Source organism: Brassica napus, chromosome C6 (genome assembly GCF_020379485.1).
Source record: "Brassica napus cultivar Da-Ae chromosome C6, Da-Ae, whole genome shotgun sequence".
Lineage (NCBI taxonomy): Eukaryota > Viridiplantae > Streptophyta > Magnoliopsida > Brassicales > Brassicaceae > Brassica > Brassica napus.
In genome coordinates this window covers 4,064,162-4,090,458 of record NC_063449.1, presented here as the reverse complement: position 1 = coordinate 4,090,458, position 26,297 = coordinate 4,064,162, and the positions used below count along the sequence as shown (strand labels likewise).

The 26,297-nt window shown below is 31.9% G+C and overlaps 2 protein-coding genes and 1 pseudogene across 2 annotated transcripts; all 3 read right to left on the bottom strand.

Annotated features, from left to right (window-relative positions):
- Positions 1 to 15,056: 15,056 nt before the first annotated feature.
- On the bottom strand, positions 15,057 to 17,198 carry LOC111213647 (beta carbonic anhydrase 3). Its single transcript, XM_022715448.2, has 8 exons — positions 17,096 to 17,198; positions 16,813 to 16,934; positions 16,385 to 16,433; positions 16,015 to 16,131; positions 15,857 to 15,910; positions 15,620 to 15,708; positions 15,422 to 15,527; positions 15,057 to 15,348 (listed from the first exon to the last, which is right to left on the bottom strand). Exons 2-8 carry the CDS (start codon positions 16,920 to 16,922, stop codon positions 15,181 to 15,183), a joined length of 693 nt encoding a protein of 230 aa, XP_022571169.1. The 5' UTR covers positions 16,923 to 16,934; positions 17,096 to 17,198; the 3' UTR covers positions 15,057 to 15,180.
- Positions 17,199 to 22,852: 5,654 nt separating this feature from the next.
- Positions 22,853 to 25,221, bottom strand: LOC125589036 (beta carbonic anhydrase 3-like). The gene is made up of 9 exons (XM_048761171.1): positions 25,135 to 25,221; positions 24,905 to 24,969; positions 24,582 to 24,725; positions 24,163 to 24,211; positions 23,811 to 23,927; positions 23,653 to 23,706; positions 23,416 to 23,504; positions 23,218 to 23,323; positions 22,853 to 23,144 (listed from the first exon to the last, which is right to left on the bottom strand). Exons 2-9 carry the CDS (start codon positions 24,955 to 24,957, stop codon positions 22,977 to 22,979), a joined length of 780 nt encoding a protein of 259 aa, XP_048617128.1. The 5' UTR covers positions 24,958 to 24,969; positions 25,135 to 25,221; the 3' UTR covers positions 22,853 to 22,976.
- Positions 25,222 to 25,956: 735 nt separating this feature from the next.
- LOC125589519 lies at positions 25,957 to 26,069 on the bottom strand (annotated as a pseudogene).
- Positions 26,070 to 26,297: the final 228 nt, after the last annotated feature.

The window sequence follows — 26,297 nt, the reverse complement described above, 5'->3', positions numbered from 1 at the left end:
TCCGGATTTGATTTGTTTTACGGCATCTGATGGCCTCTTGGATTCAAATTCTTATAGCTCACCAAATAACTTCTTGATCTTTGCGGCCACCTTGTTCCCGAGATCCGATTTGTTACTGCAAATTAATTCACCTTTCATGTTACACAAAATTAGATGACAATTTGTACTCATAAATGATGGGTCAAGGTACAGTATATGGGGGCAAAATGATTCGCGTTGTGATCAGTGAACAACCTGCAAAGTCCAAGACGTATGATCTGCTTTGCGAAAGAAAGAGAGTGTGTGTACCTGAGAAGCTCTCCTAGTCTTTCAAGGGCATCTTCATATGACTCCGTCGACATTTCTTTTCTTTCTAACAAAAGAAAAAATAAAAAAAGAAAATACAATAAAAAGATGAATTTGTTATGAATATTATGGTGATGTCATTATGGCAAGTCTCAAATATACTTGTTCTTCAAGCTTTACTTGTTCTCCAAGTGGCTTTGTCCACAAGCTATTGTAATCCTATATAAAGGATTCATTAATCATGGAATAATACACACCAATTTTTCATCTTCTCTTCTTAATTATAACACGTTATCAGCACGAAGCTCTAGCAAGCTAATAGGTATAGATTTTATTTTACAGTTTTAGTTTACTTCTATTTCTTCTTCTTCAAACCACGTTTATTATCAATTCATGGTTTGTAAGAATGAATTCATATACAGTATGAGCTTAGGACCTTTAGTCGACCATATTGATCTACCCTTGTTTAAAGGAAATAAAATCGTTTGATTTAAAAGAGATCTTCTCGATGTTTATAAGCTAATGCTCAATATGATTATAGCCTACACTCGCACGTATTTTATTTATGTATTATCATATGTGATGCTTATATTATTTTATGTCATCACGCTAGCATATATGTTTATATTGTTCATATTGCTTTCACTCGTTAGAATACATCTGTCACATCTTTTATAGGCATGTACACGGCTTCATATAATTATTACAGTTGCATGTAGGATTATGACTTTCATAAATTAATTAAGTTGTGAAACTGTCTTGCCCTTAATTCTATTGGTAGCATTCGTTCTTGCGTATAAATTAATATTCCATAGTTTTAACTTTACGACTGCGTACCATACTTTTATTAATATTTTATGGCTGCATCCCATGTTTTTCTAAAATATGTAACACATCTGATTTTACTGTAGCATAGCTGGCTTGAATCGATTAACACGACACACAAGTCTATTTTGAACATTAACACATGTAGATTGTTAACGAATTATTAGGAAGACGTGTAGGTTGTTAGTCTCATGGAATCTTAAATAAATATTTCTTTATATGACGTGTGAGAAACGTTAATGCATTGATCATAGAATATTGACATTTCCTTATAAGTTGTATATATTAATCTATATGCATATTGTTATTTACGGATGCATATAATTTAATAAAAGCATAGTAATTGATGTTCCTAAAGCATATAATTTACGGCTGCATATAGACTTAGTTTTACAGCTCTGTGCATTGTTCAATGCTTAAAGATTATATGGTTGACCTTCGAAAATTTTGATAAGAATGATTAGTAATTCAATTGTTCGTCGGTTTATATTATGACTTGTGAGAAACGTTTATGCATTGAACATAAAATATTAATATTGCCTTATACATTTTGTACGCAAATATATGAATATATAGCTTATTTACTTTTTAAAAGATCTATAAGTTTTGGAAAACAATCCAAAGAAATGTATAATCACCAGAAGTGATTACCTAATTGTGTATCTTGCAACTAAAGATTACAAGACCTGAAGTCTTTAAATAAACTCAACTATGTTGGATGTTGAGTTTAAAAGTAAAATTTCTCAAAGAAGTTTTTAATAATGCATATGTATTAAAATACAATATATTATATAAGTAATGTTGTCCAGCAGACAAACGATTGAGAAAAAAAAAGAAAAATTTATAACTATATTTTATCTCTTTGAGACTGAGAAAAATAATGAGCTTTTGATATTAGATGTTAAATCATGTCTAGTTGATTATAATCATTATCCTGAAGAGAATATGACATTTTATGTTGAGAAAGAAAATCAACACAAATAGTATTGTTCAAGAAAATGAACATAAAAGTGGTTGTAGACGTGAATGTGGATATAAATAAGGTCAAGATCCAAAGAGTTTCTTTTTAGAACTCATACTCTCACTTGAAGTTGAGAAATAAAGATGGTAATAAAGAAAGACCCAAGAGTTTCTATTTAAAACTCATTCTCTCACTTGAAGTTGAGAAAATAAAGATGATAAGAGATATGATTCAATCATCCAAATATGAAAGAAAATTATTGTGAGTACAATACAAGGTAATAAAACTTTATAGAATGTTCAAGAAAAGGATATATATGATGCTCCAGAAGAGTACATAATATTATTACACATAGAATGCAATTTAAAATCCTTATTGCATCATATTTTTATAAGTCTCAAAAGTTAAAATGATTTGAGAAAGAATACATGATCCATGTAGGGTAGGTTATTGATTCAAAAATGAGATTCATTCGAGATTGATAAACCTATAGTAATATCATCTCGAGGGGAAGAGTTAAAGAATCTCACATTTCATGATAAGTGAAACATCCAGAAGATTATGTTTGCACTAAAACTAAGACTGATGAATCATTCTCAAAGTAATCTCTGAAATTTTGAGACACTTATGTTGAGACAATAAGCAAAAGAAATGCTTAAGAATCCATAGCCATCCCTGAAGGATATAAGTAAGGCTCGATTTGAATGCTAAAAGTGAATTAGCATTTCCAGCATAAAGGGGAAAAAATAAACAGCTGAAAAAGAAAATAAGTTGATATGAGTTATCGTTGATCCTCAGGCTAAAGAAAATGTAAAATACAAGTCCAAAAGATAATTCAATTATAGTGCTTAGTAAAGAAGTTGCCAGACATATTTTCTGACCCCAAATAAATATAGTGATCGAGTCACATATACCAGCTGTAAATGCTCCAATAAGAATAGATGTTCTATATGAACAATATCAAACTGCAAGTCACGCCTGAAGCGTGGTAGACATGTGGTTCCAAAGATAAGAATCCTCACAAATGAAAAGGAAGATAAATTAATAATGGTCACGAGGAAATAAAGTTTTTGAATGATCTCCAGAAGAGACATTAAACATGACTGAAAAAAAATCAGGTACCTGAGACAATGAAGAAATCTCAATAAGTTATGTCATGTATAGAATAAAATGGAACGAATAGACAAATCGACGTCGATGATATTTATGCATGCAAAATAGCAGTTGATATGATAAATGAGAAAGAGGATCATGAAAGAAACTCTATTGAAAAGTGCACACAAAGAGATGATTGGCCAAATCAAAAAGAAGCCAAAGATAAAGATAAAAACTCTTGTGAAAGAGTGAGGTTTTTGGACCAGTAGTCCATACACTAGAAGGTGTAAAACAAGTGGGATAGAAATGAGTTGTTGCACCAAAGAAAGATCAATATGGAATTGATTGTGAAGAGACATAGTCTTATGTGGTAGGTGCAACTACTTTTATGTTCCTTATTAGTCTGACAATAAAGGAAGAACTTGAATTATACAACCCACTGGAAACCGATAGTTCCTAAGAGATAGAATCCCTAAAAGATAGAATCCTTGAAGGATTGATGATATCAAAATCATATTCGATCGAAATATGTTTATGGGATATATGAAATATTTGAAGTTAATCAATATATCTTTATATTTATCAAGAGATTATAGATCAATAGAATCATTGATTTGAATATAATCAAAAACTCCTGAAGAGTTATAGAAAATTATATTTTGGAAGAAAGCTCTTGACAATACAATATTGTCTTTATGTATTTCAAATCGGAGAATTAGATGTTATCATAAAGATCCTTGAAGAATTTTATTTAAGATGCTCATATATGTTTGGTCTTGAAGTACCATATTTAAAGTGTTATTGAGCAAATTACTAATCTTTTTCATAACCAAAAGATGTAATTTCATATGACAAGAAAGAAAGTCATAATAGTAACTTTCATAGTTACGAATGAGTTCTTTGTATGTACGAGACGAATGTCTAGACAATTGTATGTAAGAAGTTTGGTTTGAAGCCCAAATAGACCAAGAAAATATTGTCTATATCAAATAAGAATTGTGGACCAGAAATCTATAGACCTTGAATACTCTAATGGGAAGAGTATTACAATATTCTCAATTTCAAAAGAAGATTTCTCTAATTGGAATGCATATCTTGAAGATATTGCTTTCCGGAGAAGAAATGTGAAATATGTGTTGTTGTACTCTTTTTTCCATGACAAGGTTTTAACGAGGCAACAAAGAACACACAAAAGATAGACACCCAAAGAGAATGTTACAATTTGGGAGATGAAAATCTATTATTGTTCTAAAGTTTTGGAGATAAAAGAATAAAAAAATGGTCAGATCATGAAGACTCATGCACTACTGAAGAATGGCGAAATTCGTTTCCTACAAGTTCGTTCGAGTAAATATTTGGCTGTTTCATTCACCAAGACGCCACCCCTGCTACTTTCAAGAAGTTCACTCATCTTATTGAACTACGTTGTCTCAAAGATGTCGACGTATGTACACATGAGGGGAAGTCATTGCACGCTGCGCTCTTTTTCTTTTAACCATGGTTTTTCCTATTGGGTTTTCCTGGTGAGGTTTTTAACGAGACAACATCTTACGCGCATAATGGACATCAAGAGGAAGTGTTATGAATATTATGGTGATGTCATTATGGCAAGTCTCAAATATACTTGTTCTCCAAGCTTTACTTGTTCTCCAAGTGGTTTTGTCCACAAGCTATTGTAATCCTATATAAAGGATTCATTACTCATGGAATAATACACACCAATTTTTCATCTTCTCTTCTTACTTATAACAGAATTTGCGAAATATACATAATAAATTGTAAAATTAAGAAAATAACTATGTAAAAATTTTATGGGGAACCATGTCAATTTGACAAAAAAGTGGATAAAAATACTTTACCAAAAAATGCTATAAAGCGATTTAAATTGAAATAGTAATTGATATAATTATTTTTTGGAAAAAAATAAAAAGAAGAGAAGAAATGACTTTGTAATTGTAATTGTAACTATCGATGGCTGATACTATAAACACTAAGGTAGTCAAAATCTAACAATGGTTTCATTTTGACGAGAAGAATCGGCCCAAGTCTAGTGAAACAGTGACCTTTTTTTTTTTTTTTTTGTCATCAGCATAAACAGATTCATACAGACTCTGTGAACTAAACTGGGAGATGTTGATCCATGTGAACGACGAAAGACGGCTGCTTCCTGGCACTACGTTCTAGGCTATCCGCCTTTGTATTTTGCGTTCTTGGCACTTGGACAATCTCTGATCAGGAAAAACTTTCTTTCAGGGCTTTAGCATCGTCTAAATAACTTGCAAAAGCTGGCTATTCTTTTGGTTCCGAAACCATATTCACCAATTGAGAACAATCCGTTGCAAACGTAACCTGAAATTGACGTAAGTTCCTCATGCATTCCATTACCCAAAGTAATGCTTCCATCTCCGCATGTAGAGGAGATAGACTACCCCGAACATTCCTTGCCCCCATCAGCCCCTCAAAACCTTCTAAAGTACTAAACCACCCCTGTCCGGAGAAACCACTATCCTCTTTCCAGGAACCATCTGTGAAACACCATCTTCCTTGGCTTAATGGTAATGTCGGAACCTCTGCATGTGGCCCTGCCCTCTGTTCCTTCGCTATCTGCGCTTCAGCCCATAGTATGGACTCTGTTTCTGCCAGTTTGAGCGTATCCCTAGGATCCATATCAAGATTACTAAAAACTTTACTATTTCTTCTTTTCCAGATATACTATAGAATCCATGCAAACTGATGATCATCTAGTTGCGGAGAAACCTGCCAGAAAAGATGATCCATATTTGTAAAAAAAAGACCTTGTTGGAAAGATAGCGGGATTTGATGGTATCTTCGATAGTGCTCAAACCTGTAGTGCTGGAGGACATTCAAAAAACACATGATTAATTGATTCCTCATCAGCTCCGCATCGTGCACAACAAATATCACCAGTTATCCCTCGTGCTTGCAGATTCTTCTTGACTGCTACACATCCTGTCACCAGTTGCCATAAAAAATGTTTCATCTTTGGTGGACATCGAATTTTCCAGCAAAACGACTTTAAAGCATCAACTGTAGGTCCAAGCATCACTGGTGGTCGTTCTCTATCTAGATAAACCCGTTCTACCTGATATCCTGATTTGACCGAATATTTTCCATTGTTTGTGAAATGTCAACCATCTCTATCAACCCTCTGAATTCTACTCAGAGGTATACTTTCTATAATTTTCACATCTTGTGGGTCCACTAAAGCCCGAATTGTCTGCATATTCCAATTTCGCGAATGAGGATCAATGAGAGAGTCCACTGTGAGGTCAGGGTAATAATTGTGGTGGATTTTATTTGCTGGTCTTGGGCGAGTGGTTGGGAGCCAGGGATCATTCCATACCGATATAGAGGATCCTGTTCCCACCCGTTTAATTAGTCGTTTGCTAACCAGAGATCTTGCAGATGTGATACTCCGCCAGCCATATGACGGAGAGTATGAGCGAATCGGTTCCAGGGGTGATGCATTCCTTTAATTCTGACCTTTGAAGACTCGTGAAAATAAAGTATTCGGCTTCTCAATCAGACGCCATAACTGTTTACCAAGCATCGCTGTGTTGAAATCAGTGATGTCTTTAAACCCCAATCCTCCTTCCTCCTTACTAACACATACCTTATCCCAAGATTTCAAATGCATTCCTCTTGTACTTCCACCTGGACTCCACCAAAATTGTGCTACCGCATTTGTCAATTTTTTCGCGGTTGCCTTCGGTAATCTATAGCAAGACATCACATGGTTTGGTAATGCCGTAACTACTGATTTAATAACTACTTCTTTTCCACCTTTCGTGAAGAATTTGAAAGTCCACCCATTAAGCCTTTTGTTAAGTCTATCTTGCACAAAGCGGAAGACCTGAATCTTTGAGCCCTCAAGATTTTTCGGTAATCCTAAATAAGCTCTCATTCCTCCAAGATTCTGAATACCCAATATATCTCTTAATTCATGTCTAACTGATTCCTCAATCTTGTGCCCAAATTGGATCGAAGACTTATCAAAATTAATGAGTTGACCTGATACCATCTCATATTCCTTTAAAATCCGGAGAATAGATTGACATTCTTCTCGTTGTGCTTTACAAAAGAATAGACTATCGTCCACGAAAAGAAAATGAGAAATTGATGGACATGCTCTTGCGACCTTCATGCCTGTCAGCTGTTTCTCGCTCTCCGCCTTTTTAATATTTGCAATCAATGTCTCAGTACACAATATAAAAAGATAAGGTGATAAAGGATCTCCTTGTCTTAATCCACGCTATGGAATAATGAGGCCCCTTGGTTGGCCATTCAGTAAAACTCGATATTGAACCGATGAAATATATTCCATCATTAACTTAATCCAGTGAAGATCAAAACCCATCTTTTCAAGTAAAGCCTGAATAAAATCTCATTCTACTCGATCATACGCTTTAGTCATATCCGTTTTAATTGCCATATTCTTTCCTTGACCTGCCTTATTAGTCCGTAATCCATGAAGCATCTCCTGAACTATGAGAATGTTATCAGTTATCAACCTCCCAGGCACGAAGGCGGATTAAGTTTCTGAAATACTTCTTTTTTTACACTGACTTAGACTTCTTGTTTTTACGTCTAAGTTTTAAAAAGCTTATAACATAAACTTAGGACCCTAAATTATAAAATAAATTTAATTTAATTTTTGTATAAATTTTATAATTAAAATGTTTATAGTTTGATAGACGATTGAAGTAACAATAGAGATCTTCATTATTATAAACCGAATCTAACAAAACACAAAATTGTGAAGTAAACAAGAGAAATTAGGATGATTTAAGTTTCTAGACGGACCTCGAGAGTTTCTTTGGAAAACAAAGGATTCAGAGAAAGATACTTAAAAATAAATACAATTTTAGTTTATATGTTGGGAGATGACCTCTAGCTATTCCGCCATTTATAGACGGATATCAGTCACTTTCACTACACGGAAAATTCTAGATGACTAACTTGTCGATTTTAAAAATAAAAAGTTTGTTATTTACAGTACTTTTAGTTAAAGAAACTTTGAAAATTCATAAAATTATGATAAACGTTTTGCATACAGAAAAACAAAAACCCTCCAAGATTGAAATATTTTGGTATCAGGAGGACAAAACGAAAATAGACGTTCAACGAGAAATAGTTTAAAATATATTAAGTTAGATATTATTTTTCAAAAATACATCAGTCAAAATATTATAACATTTGAATTTAGAGTTTAGTAATAATTGTTTAGGATTTAGTATTTAGGAGGTGTGTGAGTTTATAAACTTTTATAAATAACAAGATATGAGCCCGTTGTGTTACAACGGGTTTTGTTTGATGTTTTAATTTAATAAAAATCATAAAATAATAAATGATTTATTATAGTTTTATGATTGTTTTTCTGCATATTTTGTTTAAAATTTATTTTATAATTAAAATTTGTTTTCACACATAAATTCAAGTAAATATTTGTATTTTATAATCGTGGTGCATAAATGAATTGTTATAAACTTTGTATTTAGGATTAAAGAAAATATTATATCTAAACGTTTAAACAGAACACAACCCGAAATAAGAAATTGAATAAAAAGTAAAAAGATATGAAAGTCAAATACATCAATCGAGTCAATGACAACATTATGCATTTCCTTATGTACCAATTTAATGTTGTATTAAATAATTCTTTAAAAATTTATTTTGTTAGGATTTTTTTTAAAAAGGGAAATATTCTATTTTATAAATTTTCTTTTTATTTACAATTAAAAAAATAATAAATAATATTAAATACTCCTTTAAAATTTTGTTTAAGATTTTAGAAAATGAAAATTAATGTCATATAACCTATTACAATTATCTTCTCTTTAGAATTTCAGGAAAAAATGCTATCAAATAATTAATTTTAGCTATTAATTAATAGTTTTAAAATTACTATTTTTACAATTCGTATCAGTACTAATTTTACACTTATTTTGTTAATTAGATAAGTTTTAGTATCATGTTCATCATCAAACACTCTTTTAAAAATATTATCAAATAAATTTTTACAATTCTCTTTTGCTTATGACTTAAAAATGTGATACAAATTTCTTTTTTTGTAGAATTTTTTATAAAAAAAGAAAATAACTAACAAATATTGTAAAAGAATATTTGTTAGTTGTTTTCTTTTTCTTATAAAAAAAAATCCAAAACAAAATAAATTTGTATCACAGTTTTTTAGGAATTTAGAAAAGAAAACTAATATTAAATAACTTTTACAATTATATTTTGTCTAGGATTTAGAAAAATAATTTTTCTATCAAATAACTATTTACATTTAATATTAGCTATTTTTAAAATTTGGCATTTTCAAAATTCATTTGTCTCAATATCACTAATATTCTTACAATTTTTCTTGTTAATTAAATAATTGTTACTATCATGTTTATCATTAAATTTTTAACTAAAATTTACTATTAAATAAAAGTTTACAATTCTCTCTGATCAGGATTTTTTAAAAAAAAATCTTAATTGGTTAAGATTAGAAAATAATTTTTTTTTAAGAAATCTCTTTTATTTAGGATTTTAGGAAAATAAGAAATTATTTTTACATAATGACAGTTTTTACTGATACATTCACAATCTATTTTTATTAATTGACACTGTCATAATCATACCATGTCAAATATTTGAAGTTAATTTTGGTTTATATTTTTTTAACACAAAATTATTAAAAAGTAAAATTAGTTAATTATAAGAAAAATAAGATTATTTTTATTTTATATAGAATTTTAAAAAGGAAATTAATTATTTTATAATTAGTTTTTCATTTATATTTTTATAAAACTATTTTATTTTTAAAAGATTTTTTTTTAAATTATTTATATATTTTGTCAAATTCATACAAACACATATTCATCATATTCACACATACTCATGTACGACAACAACATTAAAACTAAAAATTATGTTAGCATCATAAGATGTAATACGGATAATAAAAAGTTGAGTTGTATCAAAAAATTAAAATAAAATACTCTTGTAATACTTTTCATGTAAATATTATTGTGTTTTGTAAAATAATATGTGGAAGATTAAAACTAAATATAGATGTGAAATATTTGTAGTTATTTTGGTCATAAATATTTAGCGTACAATTATTTATTAAAAAGAAAATTTAGTTACTTATGAGAAAATAATAAGAGTAATTTGAAATTTTATTTTAATTAGGCTTTAAAAACGTAATATTATTTATTTTAAAGTTAGTTTTTCTTCATGTTTTTTATTAAATATTTTATTGTACTTTTACGATTTTACAATTCGTTTTTGTTTAACATTTGTTTCTTAAAAGTTAATATTTATCTTTTATAATTCTCTATCTTTAGTATCCCTTAAAACAAAAAATTATAATAAATAATAATAATAAGACTATTAAATAAAAATTTTAATTAATTTTTAAGAAAAATCGTTTTATTATTTTAGTATATATATTTTTGATTATGTGATAGTTTAACAAATATCACAGTTTTAAATATATAACTGACAAATGTTACAATCATGTTAATTAGTAATTTTGAAGAATCAAAATTTATACAATAAGAAAATAATAATATGACTATTAATTAATATTTATAATTAATTTTTAAGAAAAATCATTTTTATTATTTTAGTATATATATTTTTTATGATGAGATAGTTTAACACATATCACATTTTTAAATATATAATTGACATGTGTCACAATCATGTTTATTAAAATTTTTGAAGAACCATGTTTTATATAATAAGATAATAATAATAAGACTATTAAATAATATTTATAATTAATTTTTAAGAAAAATCATTTTTATAATTTTAGTATATATATTTTTGATTATGAGATAGTTTAACACATATCACATTTTTAAATATATAAGTGACATGTGTCACAATCATGTTAATTAACAATTTTGAAGAACCAAGCTTAATATAATCGTTTATAATTATATTTCTATTAAAAATTTAGAAAAAGAAAATTATATTAAATAAATTGTTTTCAAATCTATTTTTTAGGATTTTGAAAGAGGAAAGTTTCTAAAAACATTACTACTAAATATTTTTTTTTAAAACAAATTTACTATTAAATGATTTTTAAAATTAGTTTTTTTTAATTAGTTTTTATTATCTTATTATATATTTTTTTAATCATTATATATTTAAACACATGTCACAATATTAGAAGCAAAATTATTATCAAATATTGTTTTGCAATAATCTTTTGATAAGAATTTTAAAAAAGAAAAATTACTATTAAATAATATTTATAATTACTTTTTAATAAAATTTGTTTTTGTTAACATCTTAGTATATAAATGTGTAATTATGAGATAAATCAACATGTGTCACAATATTAAAATATATAATTTCCATGTGTCGCGATCATGTTAATTAGCAACTTTGAAGAACTAAGCTTTATATAATAAGATTCTTAAATATTTTAATGATTCAGAATGATTAATTTAAAGAATAAGATCAAATTTTAAGTAAAGTTATAATTTCTCTTGATAAATACATCAAGTTTATTTCGTCTCCATGTTCTGTATTAATCATAATTTTTTTTTTTGAATTATTTTAGCTTTTTGGCCAATAAATTCTAGATAAATCTCAATTTACATAAAAAAATAAAAAATACAATTTTAAACCATATACAATAGTTCAAATTTTTAACATTCTCTTTCCTATTTTTAAACCTTCCACGTCACACAAGAACATAAGAGCTTTCTGCAGAGCTAAAAAAATTTCCGAAGTCTTTAAACCGGAAAAATGTTCTAGAAACAAAAGAATCGGATTGTGTGGCTGAGAAAGAGGGAAATGGGTTAAAAGTATTTTTATAATCAATCAAAACAAAAGAAAGCAAGAAATCATATTGGGCTGGGCATAAAATCCGAAACCCGAAATCCGAACCGAATCCGAACCGAAAAACCCGATCCGTACCCGATCCGAAATGTAAAAAATACCTCAATGGATCTGGTAGGGTGTTATAAAACATATCTTAACCCGAAGTGTTATTAACCGAACCCGAACGGGTAACCCGAAAACCCGAAAAACCCGAAAACCCGAAAAAATATCCGAAGAAACCGATCCGAATGTCTAAATTAATATATAATATAAATATTTGAAACATGAATATGTATTTCAAATATTCAATTTCATATTTATTTGGATATGATATCTAACAATAACTATTTAAAATTTAAATAAATACCTTAAATACTCCATTATATTACAAAGAAGCATATATTTCTTATGTTTTACTTTTAAATTTTAGATTTTACTTTGGATATATATGAATCCGAATGATATATGGTTACTTCGGATATATATGAACTGATCCGAAACCGAAGTGTTATATCCGAACCCGATCCGTACTTGTAAATTTACTAGAATGGGACTTAGAGGGTGTTACAAAATAGAACCGAGATAAGAAATACCCGATCCGAACCCGAACGGGTACCCGAACTCCCAGGCCTAGCTGACAGATAGAAATGGAAATACTGTGGAAGATGAGGAAGAACTAGTAACCATTGTTAATAGCTCTTTTAGGAATCTGTTTGAATCATCAAACCCGGAGAAGATAGAAGATGCTTTGGGAAATATCTCGAAAATTACGAATGAGATTGACCAGAATCTCACTGTTCCAATTACAGAACGGGAGGTTAATCTTGCATTTTATGCAATGCATCGGGAGAAGGCTCCTAGACCATATGAATAACCGCCTTATTCTATCAAAAGTTTTGTGATATTGTGAAGGATGACTAAACTCGTATGGTCAATGAATTCTTATTTGAAGGGTATCTTTCCCAAAAAGGATAAATCTACTTAATTGGCACAATTCCGGCCAATCAGCCTACGTAATGTGAGCTATAAAATAGTTTCAAAGGTCTTATGCCAGAGACTGAAGAAAGTATTATGCGAGTGTATCCCGGAAACACAGTTAGCCTTTGTTGCAGGTTGGCAGATTACATATAGTATTATGAACGCCAGAAAATGTTTCATGCTCTCAGAACAATACCAGGTGGAAGACATAAGCGAATGACCATTAAAACGGATATGAGCAAAACATATGATGATCGTATGGAGTGGGATTTTATTCACCTTGTCATGGAAAATATGGAATTCTCGGATCATTGGATCTAGTGGATTGTGCGATGTATCACATTTGTTAAATACCATGTTCTCATGAATTGACAGCAAATGGGCAACATTTTCTTACAACAAGGAGATCCTTTATCTCCTTTCATCTTTATCTTGTGCATGTAAACGCTCATTAACCTTCTAAATCACGCAAAGAATTAGGGAAAGATAACAGGGAAGTGTGTATCGCATGCTAGCCTTCTGGTATCCCACCTGTTATTTGATGATGATAGCATTTTCTTCTGTAAGACGAAGCCTGTTGAATGTGATAAGGTTGAAAGCAGTAAGGATATATGGAAAAGTATCACATCAATGTATTAACTTCGAGAAGTCGTCACTTCTTTTTGGGAAAAGGGTTCTTGGTACTATCACGCAGGAAATCAATCCTACTTTTTGAGTTGATAATGAAGGTGAAATGGGAACATAGCTAGGGATTCCTGAAGACATAAGTGGATCAAAGTGCATGTTATTTGCTTTCCCAAAGGACATATTTGATTATAGAATCAATGGCTAATCAGGACTATGGTTGATAAAAAATGGAAAGGAGGTCCTTATAAAGGCTATAGCCTTACCTATACCAACATACGTAATGTCGAGTTTATCCTCCTATTAGAGGTGTATGAAAAACTAGCAAGTGCCATTGCACGTTTCTGGTGGATTTCAAACCCTCCGAAGCGGGGTATGCATTAGGCAAAATGGGAGAAACTGTGCTTTCCAGAGGAGGAAGGTGGCATATGATTCAGATTAATCCACAAATCTAACTGGCATTTTTAGCAAAAAAATTGTGGAGACTGATCCAATTCCCAGGCATTCTTCTTGCGAGAGTTCTACGAGGAAGATACTAACATCTATGCTCGCCTTTGCGAGCGACTGCTACCGAGAGCCTTTCATTTGTTTGGACAAGCTTGACGGCAGCTAGGCCTTTGCTGAATTTAGGTATCACACATAAAGTACATTCAGGGTTTCAAATTCGAGGTATGGGAGGACCCATAGATTCCTATGATCTCTGCTAGACCAGCTTGGTCCACCACCAGTACTCCACCCACGCATAATAGTGAATGAACTCATACATGGAACACCAAAAGAGTGGAATGTAGAAATGCTGGAGAACTTGGTTGCTCAAGAGGATACACCACTCATTCAGAGTTTGGCCGTCAGCCAATCCAATCGGGATGAAAAAATATAGTTGGAACTATACAAATCTCCAAAGTTGTTCAAAATGTACATGAACCTGAAACGACTCTAAAACGACTCCAAACACATATAATATATTCTAAATAAAACTTATACCATGATATAAAAGTGGTAAAAACCATGGTATATCAATGATCCCTAATTTTTCTAATGGATGTCATTGTGAAGCCTTGATAACATATGGACTTTTTTTTGGTAAAAAAGTTAAGTATTATTACCATTTTCCATTTGAGATAGAGGCTTAGAAAGACACTAGTAGCAGATGATTAACTCACTACAACAAGAAACAAACCTAAACACTCTAATAACCTCGCTTACATTTGACAAACGCAAGGAGGCATCACTGAAGGAAGACAAAAACTAGCAAGCTAAACTGCACGCGCCGCCACAGAACAAAAGAACCGAGGGAGTAATGATTGTTGATTGTAATTTTAGGTGTCTTTCAATTGCAATCTAAGAGGCAGGAAATTGATGATTGTTGATTGATTCATCAGATTTCATATCTTGTTGTAGAATATTTGAAGTTATAGACTCAAATGAAGGTGGAATCTAAACAAATGCTCTTTATAGCTTATTCATTTCTTTTCACACAGACACATAAACAAGAAACAGAAGCAAGTACATGACAATAACACACTTAGAAGCAACACAAAGAAAAGGTAAGTAGTGATATCTTAAGAAAAGGTAAACGCAGTGGTGGTCTTGACGTCGAGTTCCCAAAGTTCAAACGTTCCATTCACGAAATCATAGTGAGCTCCTCTTAAGGCGAGCTTACCCTTCTCCACCCTTTCTCTCACGAATGGGTAAGACAACAAATTCGCCAAAGTAACGTTCACCGCTTCCTGGAAAATAGAGGTGATCTTAGTAAGACAGAGAACATAGCAAAATCTTGTGTGTTTTTTAATTATTACGTACCTTCTCACAAAGGGTGCACTGTTCTTCGAAGCTAAGGTCTCCAAACTCCTGCTTGATCCTGTTCTTCGCCGCTGTACCGATCTTGACCCAGTCTTCTATAAAGATGCTGCCATTTCAATGAATCGCCAAACAAAATGCTTCATTCTTGATCATTAACTTAAAGATATTTGATTATATCAGCGTTTTGAGTATGGTTACCTCTTATTAGGAGCTGCATCATCTTCAATGGACATGAGTGCCTCTATTCCACCACAACGGCTGTGACCAATCACCAGAATGTTCTCCACCTGAAATGACAAATCATTACATTATATATCTCAGGGTTAAAACTAGGTCACGTCAGGTTTTCACCCCCGATTCAAAAAGAGCAAGATAAGAGGAATATCTCTAAAAATCAATTCTAGCGAACATGGCAATTAATTAACTATCACGTACGTTGAGTTTTGTAATTGGATATTCCATAGCCGCACCAGTACCTGAGTGTTGTGTCTGCAAGTTTCCAAAGAGACAATGCTTATATTAAATAACCACTAACAACAACTTGTGATGGTAGTGTGAAGATAACTAGAAAGACATGAAAAACTTGGACGAACCTTGTCAAAAAGTGGAACCATGTTTGCAATGTTTCTAATTTCAAAGGCTTCCCCAGGTTGGAAGTTCACGATGTGAGCAGGGCTGACTCGGGAATCCGAACAAGCAAACACCAGAAACTGCAAAACAAATTTTACACTTGTAAGAAGATATCAATCAAGCATGCACTCTTAACCCTCCTTTCTAATTTTTAGGGTTTGTAGTTTTATTAGTAGCTTGCCCATAGAGGCACTATTATAATTGCTGGACTAATCATTTTCTTCTGTTTCATACTATTTTTGGCTGATTAGAGAAAAGATGAAACGACAAAAGGGAACCACCAAAGGTGGACAAATATTAATATTAATAAAAAAGATCAGCAAAATTTAAAACCTTGGGGTTCTGGCTCTTGGCAAGTGCATTGTACAACGAAGGTTTCTTCCTGGAAATGGATGAAACAACCATAAAATGAGCAATTTTTATTTAACCAATACAAATTAAAAGCATCCATAACTTAAAGAAACATTTCTTCCGTCTTATACCCTTTTGATTAGGTAACTAGATTAAAATATAAAAGTATTTATAAGCACTATTATTATGTGTAAGGAAAAAGGTGGTCCTTTTTTGCAAACATATATAATAATAAAATTGTGTAAAATGCTTTAGTTAGCCAAACTGGTGGGACTAAATCGATATAAACCACTGTTGTAGAAAAACTCGGAGAATTGCATGGTAATTTGACTGTTTTTTGCATTTTTGGATGTGGAATATGTTTGATATTAAAATGGATGGTTCCATACGGAATTAGGAATAAAACGTACAAATATTTGTGAGTCTTGAAATGGATAAATCCAGATTGGATTCGTTCTACAGCATCTGATGACTTGTTGGATTTATGTTCCTCTAGCTCATCATACGACTCGGTCGACATTTTTTTTCGTTCCTAGAACAAAAAAAAAACAATTTGGAAAGAAAATACAAGAAAAGTTATAAAACTTTACCAAAAACATGTGTGAATTCATTCAAAAATAGAAGTAGAGTCATTGATATAATATTTTATATTGAAAATAAAGAGATTGGAATGATTAGTTTCTAGGCGCGGACCTTGAGACGTGCTTTCTAAAACAAAGGATGTAGAGAGTGATATGAATACAAATTGTACTTGATATGTTAAGAGATGTTCTCTACTCCGCTATTTATAGCCAGATATCCGTCACTATTTTTAAAAGAGCGGGGTTGTTTTTTAAATACTTTTCGTTAAAGCAACTTTGAAAGTAAAAAAATTATACAAAACGTTTTGCATATGCAGGAAATGAAACACCCTCCAAGTTAGAATATTTTGGCATTTAAAGGACACCAATTTTGAATTTATCAATGTTCTTCTGTCTCCATGTTTTGTAGCGGTCATGATTTTTTAAAAAAGTTTTAAATTTCAGTTATTTGCTTTTTTTCGTCAATGAATTCTAAATAACCTCGACTTACGTAGGAATATGATATAATGTTAGGAGACCCATTAAGATCGAAAACAAATCAAACATTGGGGATGGCTAACAAGATTATACAAATTATAAAAACCTAACAAATTAAAATATAGAATATTGTTGATATGGGATAAAACTTGTAAATGATTATGGGATAAATAAAGAAAACAAAAATAAAAATAAATTTTAGAAAAGAAAAAAATAGTTTCAGAAGAATGAGAACAACGATGGAAGTAAGAGTGAGAATGAAACAATGAGACTTGTTATGGTTATAAACTTAATTTTTGGTGTTATTATGTATACGCAATCCAATTTTCCATAAAAGAATGAAATTTTTTATCTTGATAAAAAAAAAAGAATGATAAAAACTTAACCAAAAAATGCTATAAAGACAGATTTAAATTGAAATAGTAATTGATATAATTATTTTTTGGAAAAAAAATAAAAAGAAGAGAAGAAATGACTTTGTAATTATAACTATCGATGGCTGATCTTTCTCAAAAAAAACTATCGATGGCTGATACTATAAAAACTAAGGTAATCAAAATCTAACAATGGTTTCATTTTTCCGAGAAGAATCGGCCCAAGTCTAGTGAAACACTGACTTAGACTTCTTCTTTTTTTTTTTACATCAAGTTTTAAAAAGCTTATAACATAAACTTAAGACCCTAAATTATAAAATAAATTTAAATTAATTTTTGTTTAAATTTGGCTATAATACTAAGTCGTTTTGGCGCTAATTTTTTAATGAAAAAAAATTGTTGAACTCGTGGTTTGAAATTTGAACCTTAAATATCATGTGCATGCTATATAACAATCTCGGCCAACATATATATTTGTTTACTTAACAAACGCAATTATATAGATTTCTAAAACGAAATGACCCTGTTTTCCTCGGACATGGGAGCTTGCGTAAATGCACAATGAAGGTGGGGTTCAACAAATTTTTTTCATTAAAAAATCAGCGCCAAAACGACCTAGTATTGAAAAAATGTTAAAATTATACACAGTCAAATACACATAAATATGGCCGAGGATTATATTGCGGTTTGACTGGCACTTGGAGAGTTTACCCGTGAATTTTTAAATTCGCGGATTAATTTGCAAAAAAAAAACCACAGTGAGGGCTTTTTTGCGGAAAACCCTATAACTATCGATGGCTGATACTATAAAAACTAAGGTAATCAAAATCTAACAATGGTTTCATTTTGCCGAGAAGAATCGGCCCAAGTCTAGTGAAACACTGACTTAGACTTCTTCTTTTTTTTACGTCAAGTTTTAAAAAGCTTATAACATTAACTTAAGACCTTAAATTATAAAATAAATTTAAATTAATTTTTGTATAAATTTTATAATTAAAATGTTTATAGTTTGATAGACGATTGAAGTAACAATAGAGATCTTCATTATTATAAACCGAATCTAACAAAACACAAAATTGTGAAGTAAACAAGAGAAATTAAAATGATTTAAGTTTCTAGACGGACCTCGGGTGTTTCTTTGGAAAACAAAGGATTTAGAGAAAGATACTTAAAAATAAATACAATTTTAGTTTATATGTTGGGAGATGACCTCTAGCTACTCCACTATTTATAGACAAATATCAGTCACTTTCACTACACGGAAAATTCTAGATGACTAACTTGTCTATTTTAAAAACAAAAAGTTTGTTACAGTACTTTTAGTTAAAGAAACTTTGAAAATTCATAAAATTATGCAAAACGTTTTGCATACAGAAAAAACAAAAACCCTCCAAGATTGAAATATTTTGGTATCAGGAGGACAAAACGAAATAGACGTTCAACGAGTAATTGTTTATATATTAAGTTAGATATTATTTTTCAAAAATACATCAGTCAAAATATTATAACATTTGAATTTAAAGTTTAGTAATGATTGTTTAGGATTTAGTATTTAGGAGGTGTGTGAGTTTATAAACTTTTATAAATAATTCTTAAATATTTTTATTGATTCAGAATGATTAATTTAAAGAATAACATCAAATTTGAAGTAAAGTTAGAATTTCTCTGGATAAATACATAAGTTTATTTCGTTTCCATGTTCTGTATTGATCTTAATTTTTTATTTGAATTATTTTAGCTTTTTCGCCAATGAATTCTAGATAAATCTCAATTTACATAAAAACATAAAAAAAATACAATTTTAAACCATATACAATTGTTCAAATTTTTAACATTCTCTTTCCTATTTTTTAACCTTCCGCGTCACACAAGAACATAAGAGCATTCTGCAGAGCTAAAATTTTTTTTGAAATCTTTAAACTGGAAAAAATGTTCTAGAAACAAAAGAATCGGATTGTGTGGCTGAGAAAGAGGGAAATGAGTTAAAAGTATTTTTTATAATTAATCAAAACAAAAGAAAGCAAGAAATCAGATTACACCGCTGACAGATGGAAATAGAAACACTGTGGAAGATGAGGAAGGACTAGTAACCATTGTTATTAGCTCTTTTAGGAATCTGTTTGAATCATCAAACCCTAAGAAGATAGTAGATGCTTTGGGAAACATCTCGAAAATTACATATGAGATTAACCAGAATCTCACTGTTCCAATTACAAAATGGGAGGTTAATCTTGCATTTTATGCAATGCATCGGGAGAAGGCTCCTAGACCATATGAATAACCGCCTTATTCTATCAAAAGTTTTGTGATATTGTGAAGGATGACTAAACTCGTATGGTCAATGAATTCTTATTTGAAGGGTATCTTTCCCAAAAAGGATAAATCTACTTAATTGGCACAATTCCGGCCAATCAGCATACGTAATGTGAGCTATAAAATAGTTTCAAAGGTCTTATGCCAGAGACTGAAGAAAGTATTATGCGAGTGTATCCCGGAAACCCAGTTAGCCTTTGTTGCAGGTTGGCATATTACATATAGTATTATGAACGCCAGGAAATGTTTCATGCTCTCAGAACAATACCAGGTGGAAGACATAAGCGAATGACCATTAAAACGGATATGAGCAAAACATATGATGATCGTATGGAGTGGGATTTTATTCACCTTGTCATGGAAAATATGGAATTCTCGGATCATTGGATCTAGTGGATTATGCGATGTATCACATCTGTTAAATACCATGTTCTCATGAATTGACAGCAAATGGGCAACATTTTCCTACAACAAGGAGATCCTTTATCTCCTTTCATCTTTATCTTGTGCATGTAAACGCTCATTAACCTTCTAAATCACGCAAAGAATTAAGGAAAGATAACAGGGAAGTGTGTATCGCATGCTAGCCTTCTGGTATCCCACCTGTTATTTGATGATGATAGCATTTTCTTCTGTAAGACGAAGCCCGTTGAATGTGATGAGCTTGAAAGCAGTAAGGATATATGGAAAAGTATCTTGTCAATGTATTAACTTCAAGAAGTCGTCACTTCTTTTTGGGAAAAGGGTTCTTGGTACTATCACGCAGGAAATCAAATCCAATTTTTGAGTTGATAACGAAGGTGGAATGGGAACATACCTAGGGATTTCCGAAGACATAAGTGGATCAAAGTGCATGTTATTTGCTTTCCCAAAGGACATATTTGATTATAGAATCAATGGCTAATCAGGACTATGGTTGATAAAAAATGGAAACGAGGTCCTTATAAAGGCTATAGCCTTACCTAAATCAACATACGTAATGTCGAGTTTCTCCTCCCATTAGAGGTGTGCGAAAAATCTAACTGGCATTTTTAGCAAAACAATTGTGGAGACTGATCCAATTCCCAGGCATTCTTCTTGCGAGAGTTCTACGAGGAAGATACTATCATCTATGCTCGCCTTTGCGAGCGACTGCTACCGAGAGCCTTTCATTTGTTTGGACAAGCTTGACGGCAGCTAGACCTTTGCTGAATATAGGTATCACACATAAAGTACAGTCAGGGTTTCAAATTCGAGGTATGGGAGGACCCATGGATTCCTATGATCTCTGCTAGTCCAGCTTGGTCCACCACCAGTACTCCACCCACGCATAATAGTGAATGAACTCATACATGGAACACCGAAGGAGTGGAATGTAGAAATGCTGGAGAACTTGGTTGCTCAAGAGAATATACCACTAATTCAGAGTTTGATCGTCAGCCAATCCAATCGGGATGAAAAAATATAGTTGGAACTATACAAATCTCCAAAGTTGTTCAAAATGTACATGAACCTGAAACGACTCTAAAACGACTCCAAACACATATAATATATTCTAAATAAAACTTATACCATGATATAAAAGTGGTAAAAACCATGGTATATCAATGATCCCTAATTTTTCTAATGGATGTCATTGTGAAGCCTTGATAACATATGGACTTTTTTTTGGTAAAAAAGTTAAGTATTATTACCATTTTCCATTTGAGATAGAGGCTTAGAAAGACACTAGTAGCAGATGATTAACTCACTACAACAAGAAACAAACCTAAACACTCTAATAACCTCGCTTACATTTGACAAACGCAAGGAGGCATCACTGAAGGAAGACAAAAACTAGCAAGCTAAACTGCACGCGCCGCCACAGATTAGGGTTTTTACCTATGATTTAAGATAATATTATAAATTAATAATTAAGAAAATTAACTATTTTACATAACTAAATAAATTAAAATATAAAGTTTCGGGTTTTCGGGCCGGCCCTAGCCCATACGGGCTTAGGCCCAAAATGTCCAAAGCCCAAATGGGCTTAGCCCGAAAAGCCCATTTTTTTGGGCTTATAAAACTAAGCCCAAGCACGGTAATTTTTAGGGCTGAGCGGGCTCGGGCTGCGGGCTTCGGCCCTAATTGACATGTCTACTTACATTTGACAAATGTAAGGAGGCATGACTGAAGGAAGACTAAAACTAGCAAGCTAAAAGCGTAGGCTATTGTTAAGACCCATGGTTCCCAGTAGGTGGTCGATATATCACACGGAGACACCGAAATCGGCAGAGTGCGACATTCCCAAATTCTTGTTTTGAAGGATGTCAAGCTCGCACAGCATTGGAGAAACATTAATAGCATCACCCATTGCCAAGCTCGCACAGCAGCCACGCAGAGCCACACAAGACGAAGATCTGAACACCGGAGAGCCTTTAGTCTGGAGAGGTGAACTGCGAGTAGTGCCACTCCACCGAACTTGAAACAAAGCAAACAGCCCAAACCAGCACCATACCACAACAAAACAGTTAGGAACAAGCCCTAGATCAAGCCCAAACTGGCCTAAACTGCACGCGCCGCCACAGAACAAAAGAACCGAGGGAGTAATGATTGTTGATTGTAATTTTAGGTGTCGTTCAATTGTAATCTAAGAGGCAGGAGATTGATGATTGTTGATTGATTCATCAGATTTCATATCTTGTTGTAGAATATTTGAAGTTATAGACTCAAATGAAGCTGGAATCTAAACAAATGCTCTTTATAGCTTATTCATTTCTTTTCACACAGAAACATAAACAAGAAACAGAAGCAAGTACATGACAATAACACACTTAGAAGCAACACAAAGAAAAGGTAAGTTGTAATATCTTAAGAAAAGGTAAACGCAGTAGTGGTCTTGACGTCGAGTTCCCAAAGTTCAAACGTTCCATTCACGAAATCATAGTGAGCTCCTCTTAAGGCGAGCTTACCCTTCTCCACCCTTTCTCTCACGAATGGGTAAGACAACAAATTCGCCAAAGTAACGTTCACCGCTTCCTGGAAAATAGAGGTGATCTTAGTAAGACAGAGAACATAGCAAAATCTTGTGTGTTTTTTAATTATTACGTACCTTCTCACAAAGGGTGCACTGTTCTTCGAAGCTAAGGTCTCCAAACTCCTGCTTGATCCTGTTCTTCGCCGCTGTACCGATCTTGACCCAGTCTTCTATAAAGATGCTGCCATTTCAATGAATCGCCAAACAAAATGCTTCATTCTTGATCATTAACTTAAAGATATTTGATTATATCAGCGTTTTGAGTATGGTTACCTCTTATTAGGAGCTGCATCATCTTCAATGGACATGAGTGCCTCTATTCCACCACAACGGCTGTGACCAATCACCAGAATGTTCTCCACCTGAAATGACAAATCATTACATTATATATCTCAGGGTTAAAACTAGGTCACGTCAGGTTTTCACCCCCGATTCAAAAAGAGCAAGATAAGAGGAATATCTCTAAAAATCAATTCTAGCGAACATGGCAATTAATTAACTATCACGTACGTTGAGTTTTGTAATTGGATATTCCATAGCCGCACCAGTACCCGAGTGTTGTGTCTGCAAGTTTCCAAAGAGACAATGCTTATATTAAATAACCACTAACAACAACTTGTGATGGTAGTGTGAAGATAACTAGAAAGACATGAAAAACTTGGACGAACCTTGTCAAAAAGTGGAACCATGTTTGCAATGTTTCTAATTTCAAAGGCTTCCCCAGGTTGGAAGTTCAAGATGTGAGCAGGGCTAACTCGGGAATCCGAACAAGCAAACACCAGAAACTGCAAAATATTTTTATCACTTGTAAAAGGAACTATCAAGCACTCTTAACCGTCCTTTCTATTTTAGGGTTTTTAGTAGCTTGCCCATAAAGTTAATTAATGCTATCTTTACTGGACTAATCATTTTCTTCTGTTTCATACTATATTTGGCGGATTAGAGAAAGATGAAACGAGAGAAGGAAGCCACAAAAGGAAGACAAATAATTGTAATAAAAGAGATCAGCATAATTAAAACCTTGGGGTCCTGGCTCTTGGCAAGTGCATTGTACAAGGAAGGTTTCTTCCTGGAAATTGATGAAACCAATCATATAATGAGCAATCTTTATTTAACCAATAAACATTTAAAAGCATCCATAACTTAAAGAAACTCTTCTTCCAATACCCTTTTTATTGGGTAACTAGATTAAAATAATAATAAGTATTTATTAGCACTATTTACTATGTGTAGGGAAAAAGGTGGTCTTTTTTGCCAACGCATAATAATAAAATTGTCTAAAATGCCTTATTTAGTCAAACTGGTAGACTAAATCAATATAAACCATTGTTGCAGAAAATTGCATGCTAACATGTCTGTTTTTGCATTTTTTGGATGTGGAATATGTTTGATATTGAAATCGACAGTTCCATACGGAATTAATTAGGAATAAAACGTACAAAAATTTGTGCGTCTTGAAATGGATAAATCCGGATTTGATTCGTTCTACGGCATCTGATGACTTATTGGATTTATGTTCCTCTAGCTCACAAAATAACTTCTTGATCTTTGCGACGGCCACGTTCCCGAGATCCGATTTATCACTGCAAAATAATTCACCTTTTTCATTTTTTTTTAAAAGGCTTGACCTTTTTCATATTACAAATTTACAACACACGATTTAAATGACAGGTTTTTTTTCTGTACCCAGGAATAATGGGTCAAGGTCAAGTATACGGGGGCAATGATCTACGTTTGTGAATCTCACGGAGAGTGAGCGTACCTGAAAAGTTCTCCTAGTCTTTCAAGGGCATCTTCGTACGACTCCGTCGACATTTCTTTTCGTTCCTGCAACAAAAAAATAAAGAATTTAGAAAGAAAAATACAAGAAAACGTAGGAAAACTTTTCCAAAAAAACATGTGTTAATGCGTTCGAAATTGAAATATAGTCACTGATATAATATTTTATTTGGAAAAAATAAAGAGATTAGAATGATTAGTTTCAAGACGGACCTAGAGAGGGGCCTTCGAAAACAAAGGATTCAGAGTGGTAATATAAAGAAAATTTTAACTTGATATTTTAGGAGATGCTCCAGTATATATAGCCGGAGATCAGTCAATTTTCATTACGCGCAAAAAAATTATATGCTTTAATTGTCATCTATTTTAAAAAAGAGACAGCTCGGTTTTTAAACAGTACTTTTTGTTAAAGCAACTTTGAAATTTTAAAAAATTATTCAAAACGTTTTGCATACAGGAAACGAATTCTTTGGAGGAAAAGAAGAAAATAGACTCAATTTTCTTATGTCTCCATGTTCTGTACTGGTCATGATTTTGATTTCAATTATTTTGTTTTCTCTGACAATGAATTCTAAATAAACCTCGACTTGCGTACGAATATAGATGATATTATGTTAGGAGGCCAATTGAGATTGAAAACCAGAGATATGACATCAGACGGTGGAGTGACTACAAGATTATGTTATGTATATTATGAAAATCTTATCATAGAATATAGAAAAGTTGTCGAGATTTTCAATATCATTTACATTGTAAGAGATATAAATTTAGTCTAAAAATTAGTATTGCTTGAAAAAAAATTTTGTTTGTGGATCACGCACTAGAAGAAAAATCTATTGCGCAAATATCAAACATGTAGAACTCCAGAATACTTGATATAGTACTTTCAAAAGTTTTTCTGATGCTCATGTCTGAAAAAATAACACTATACAAACACGTCTGATACCGAAGCAGTTAAGAATAGAGAGAAATCAACTAAATAAAAAAAAAAATGGATATGTAAAATTCTCTCTTGATGTCATTTTTCTGACCAATAAAAGTTTAGATCATTTCTTTATTTATGTGTGTCATCTTTTTTGCCCAAGGACGATGCTAATCTTCTAGATATGGTCTCTGTTTTGATATCACGCTCTCGGTAAAAAAGAACAATAATTTAAAATAAATTCACTTTCATTATCTTTCTTAGATACTTGATCTTCCAACCTAACTACATTATTGTATTGTTTTTTTTTTACAATTTGGACATGTCTGACTATTCGTTCACAAATTATTATTTTTTTTATGAAATGTTAAATTTATTGATCATCTTTGAAAAAATGTTTATGTACATCTATAAGGCGTTTACTAACTGAACCTTATTAAAGAATCAACAAATT

Coding starts and splice junctions, on each gene's coding strand:
- LOC111213647 (XM_022715448.2), bottom strand. CDS start 16,922: ATGTCGACCGAGTCGTATGATGAGCTAGAGGAACATAAATCCAACAAG. Junction 16,132..16,384: donor CCAAGAGCCAGAACCCCAAG/GTTTTAAATTTT, acceptor TTTGTTTTGCAG/TTTCTGGTGTTTGCTTGTTC. Junction 15,911..16,014: donor TGGTTCCACTTTTTGACAAG/GTTCGTCCAAGT, acceptor GGAAACTTGCAG/ACACAACACTCAGGTACTGG.
- LOC125589036 (XM_048761171.1), bottom strand. CDS start 24,957: ATGTCGACGGAGTCGTACGAAGATGCCCTTGAAAGACTAGGAGAACTT. Junction 24,212..24,581: donor TTCAAGACGCACAAATTTTT/GTACGTTTTATT, acceptor ATCAATTTCCAG/GAAGAAACCTTCCTTGTACA. Junction 23,928..24,162: donor CCAAGAGCCAGGACCCCAAG/GTTTTAATTATG, acceptor AATATTTTGCAG/TTTCTGGTGTTTGCTTGTTC.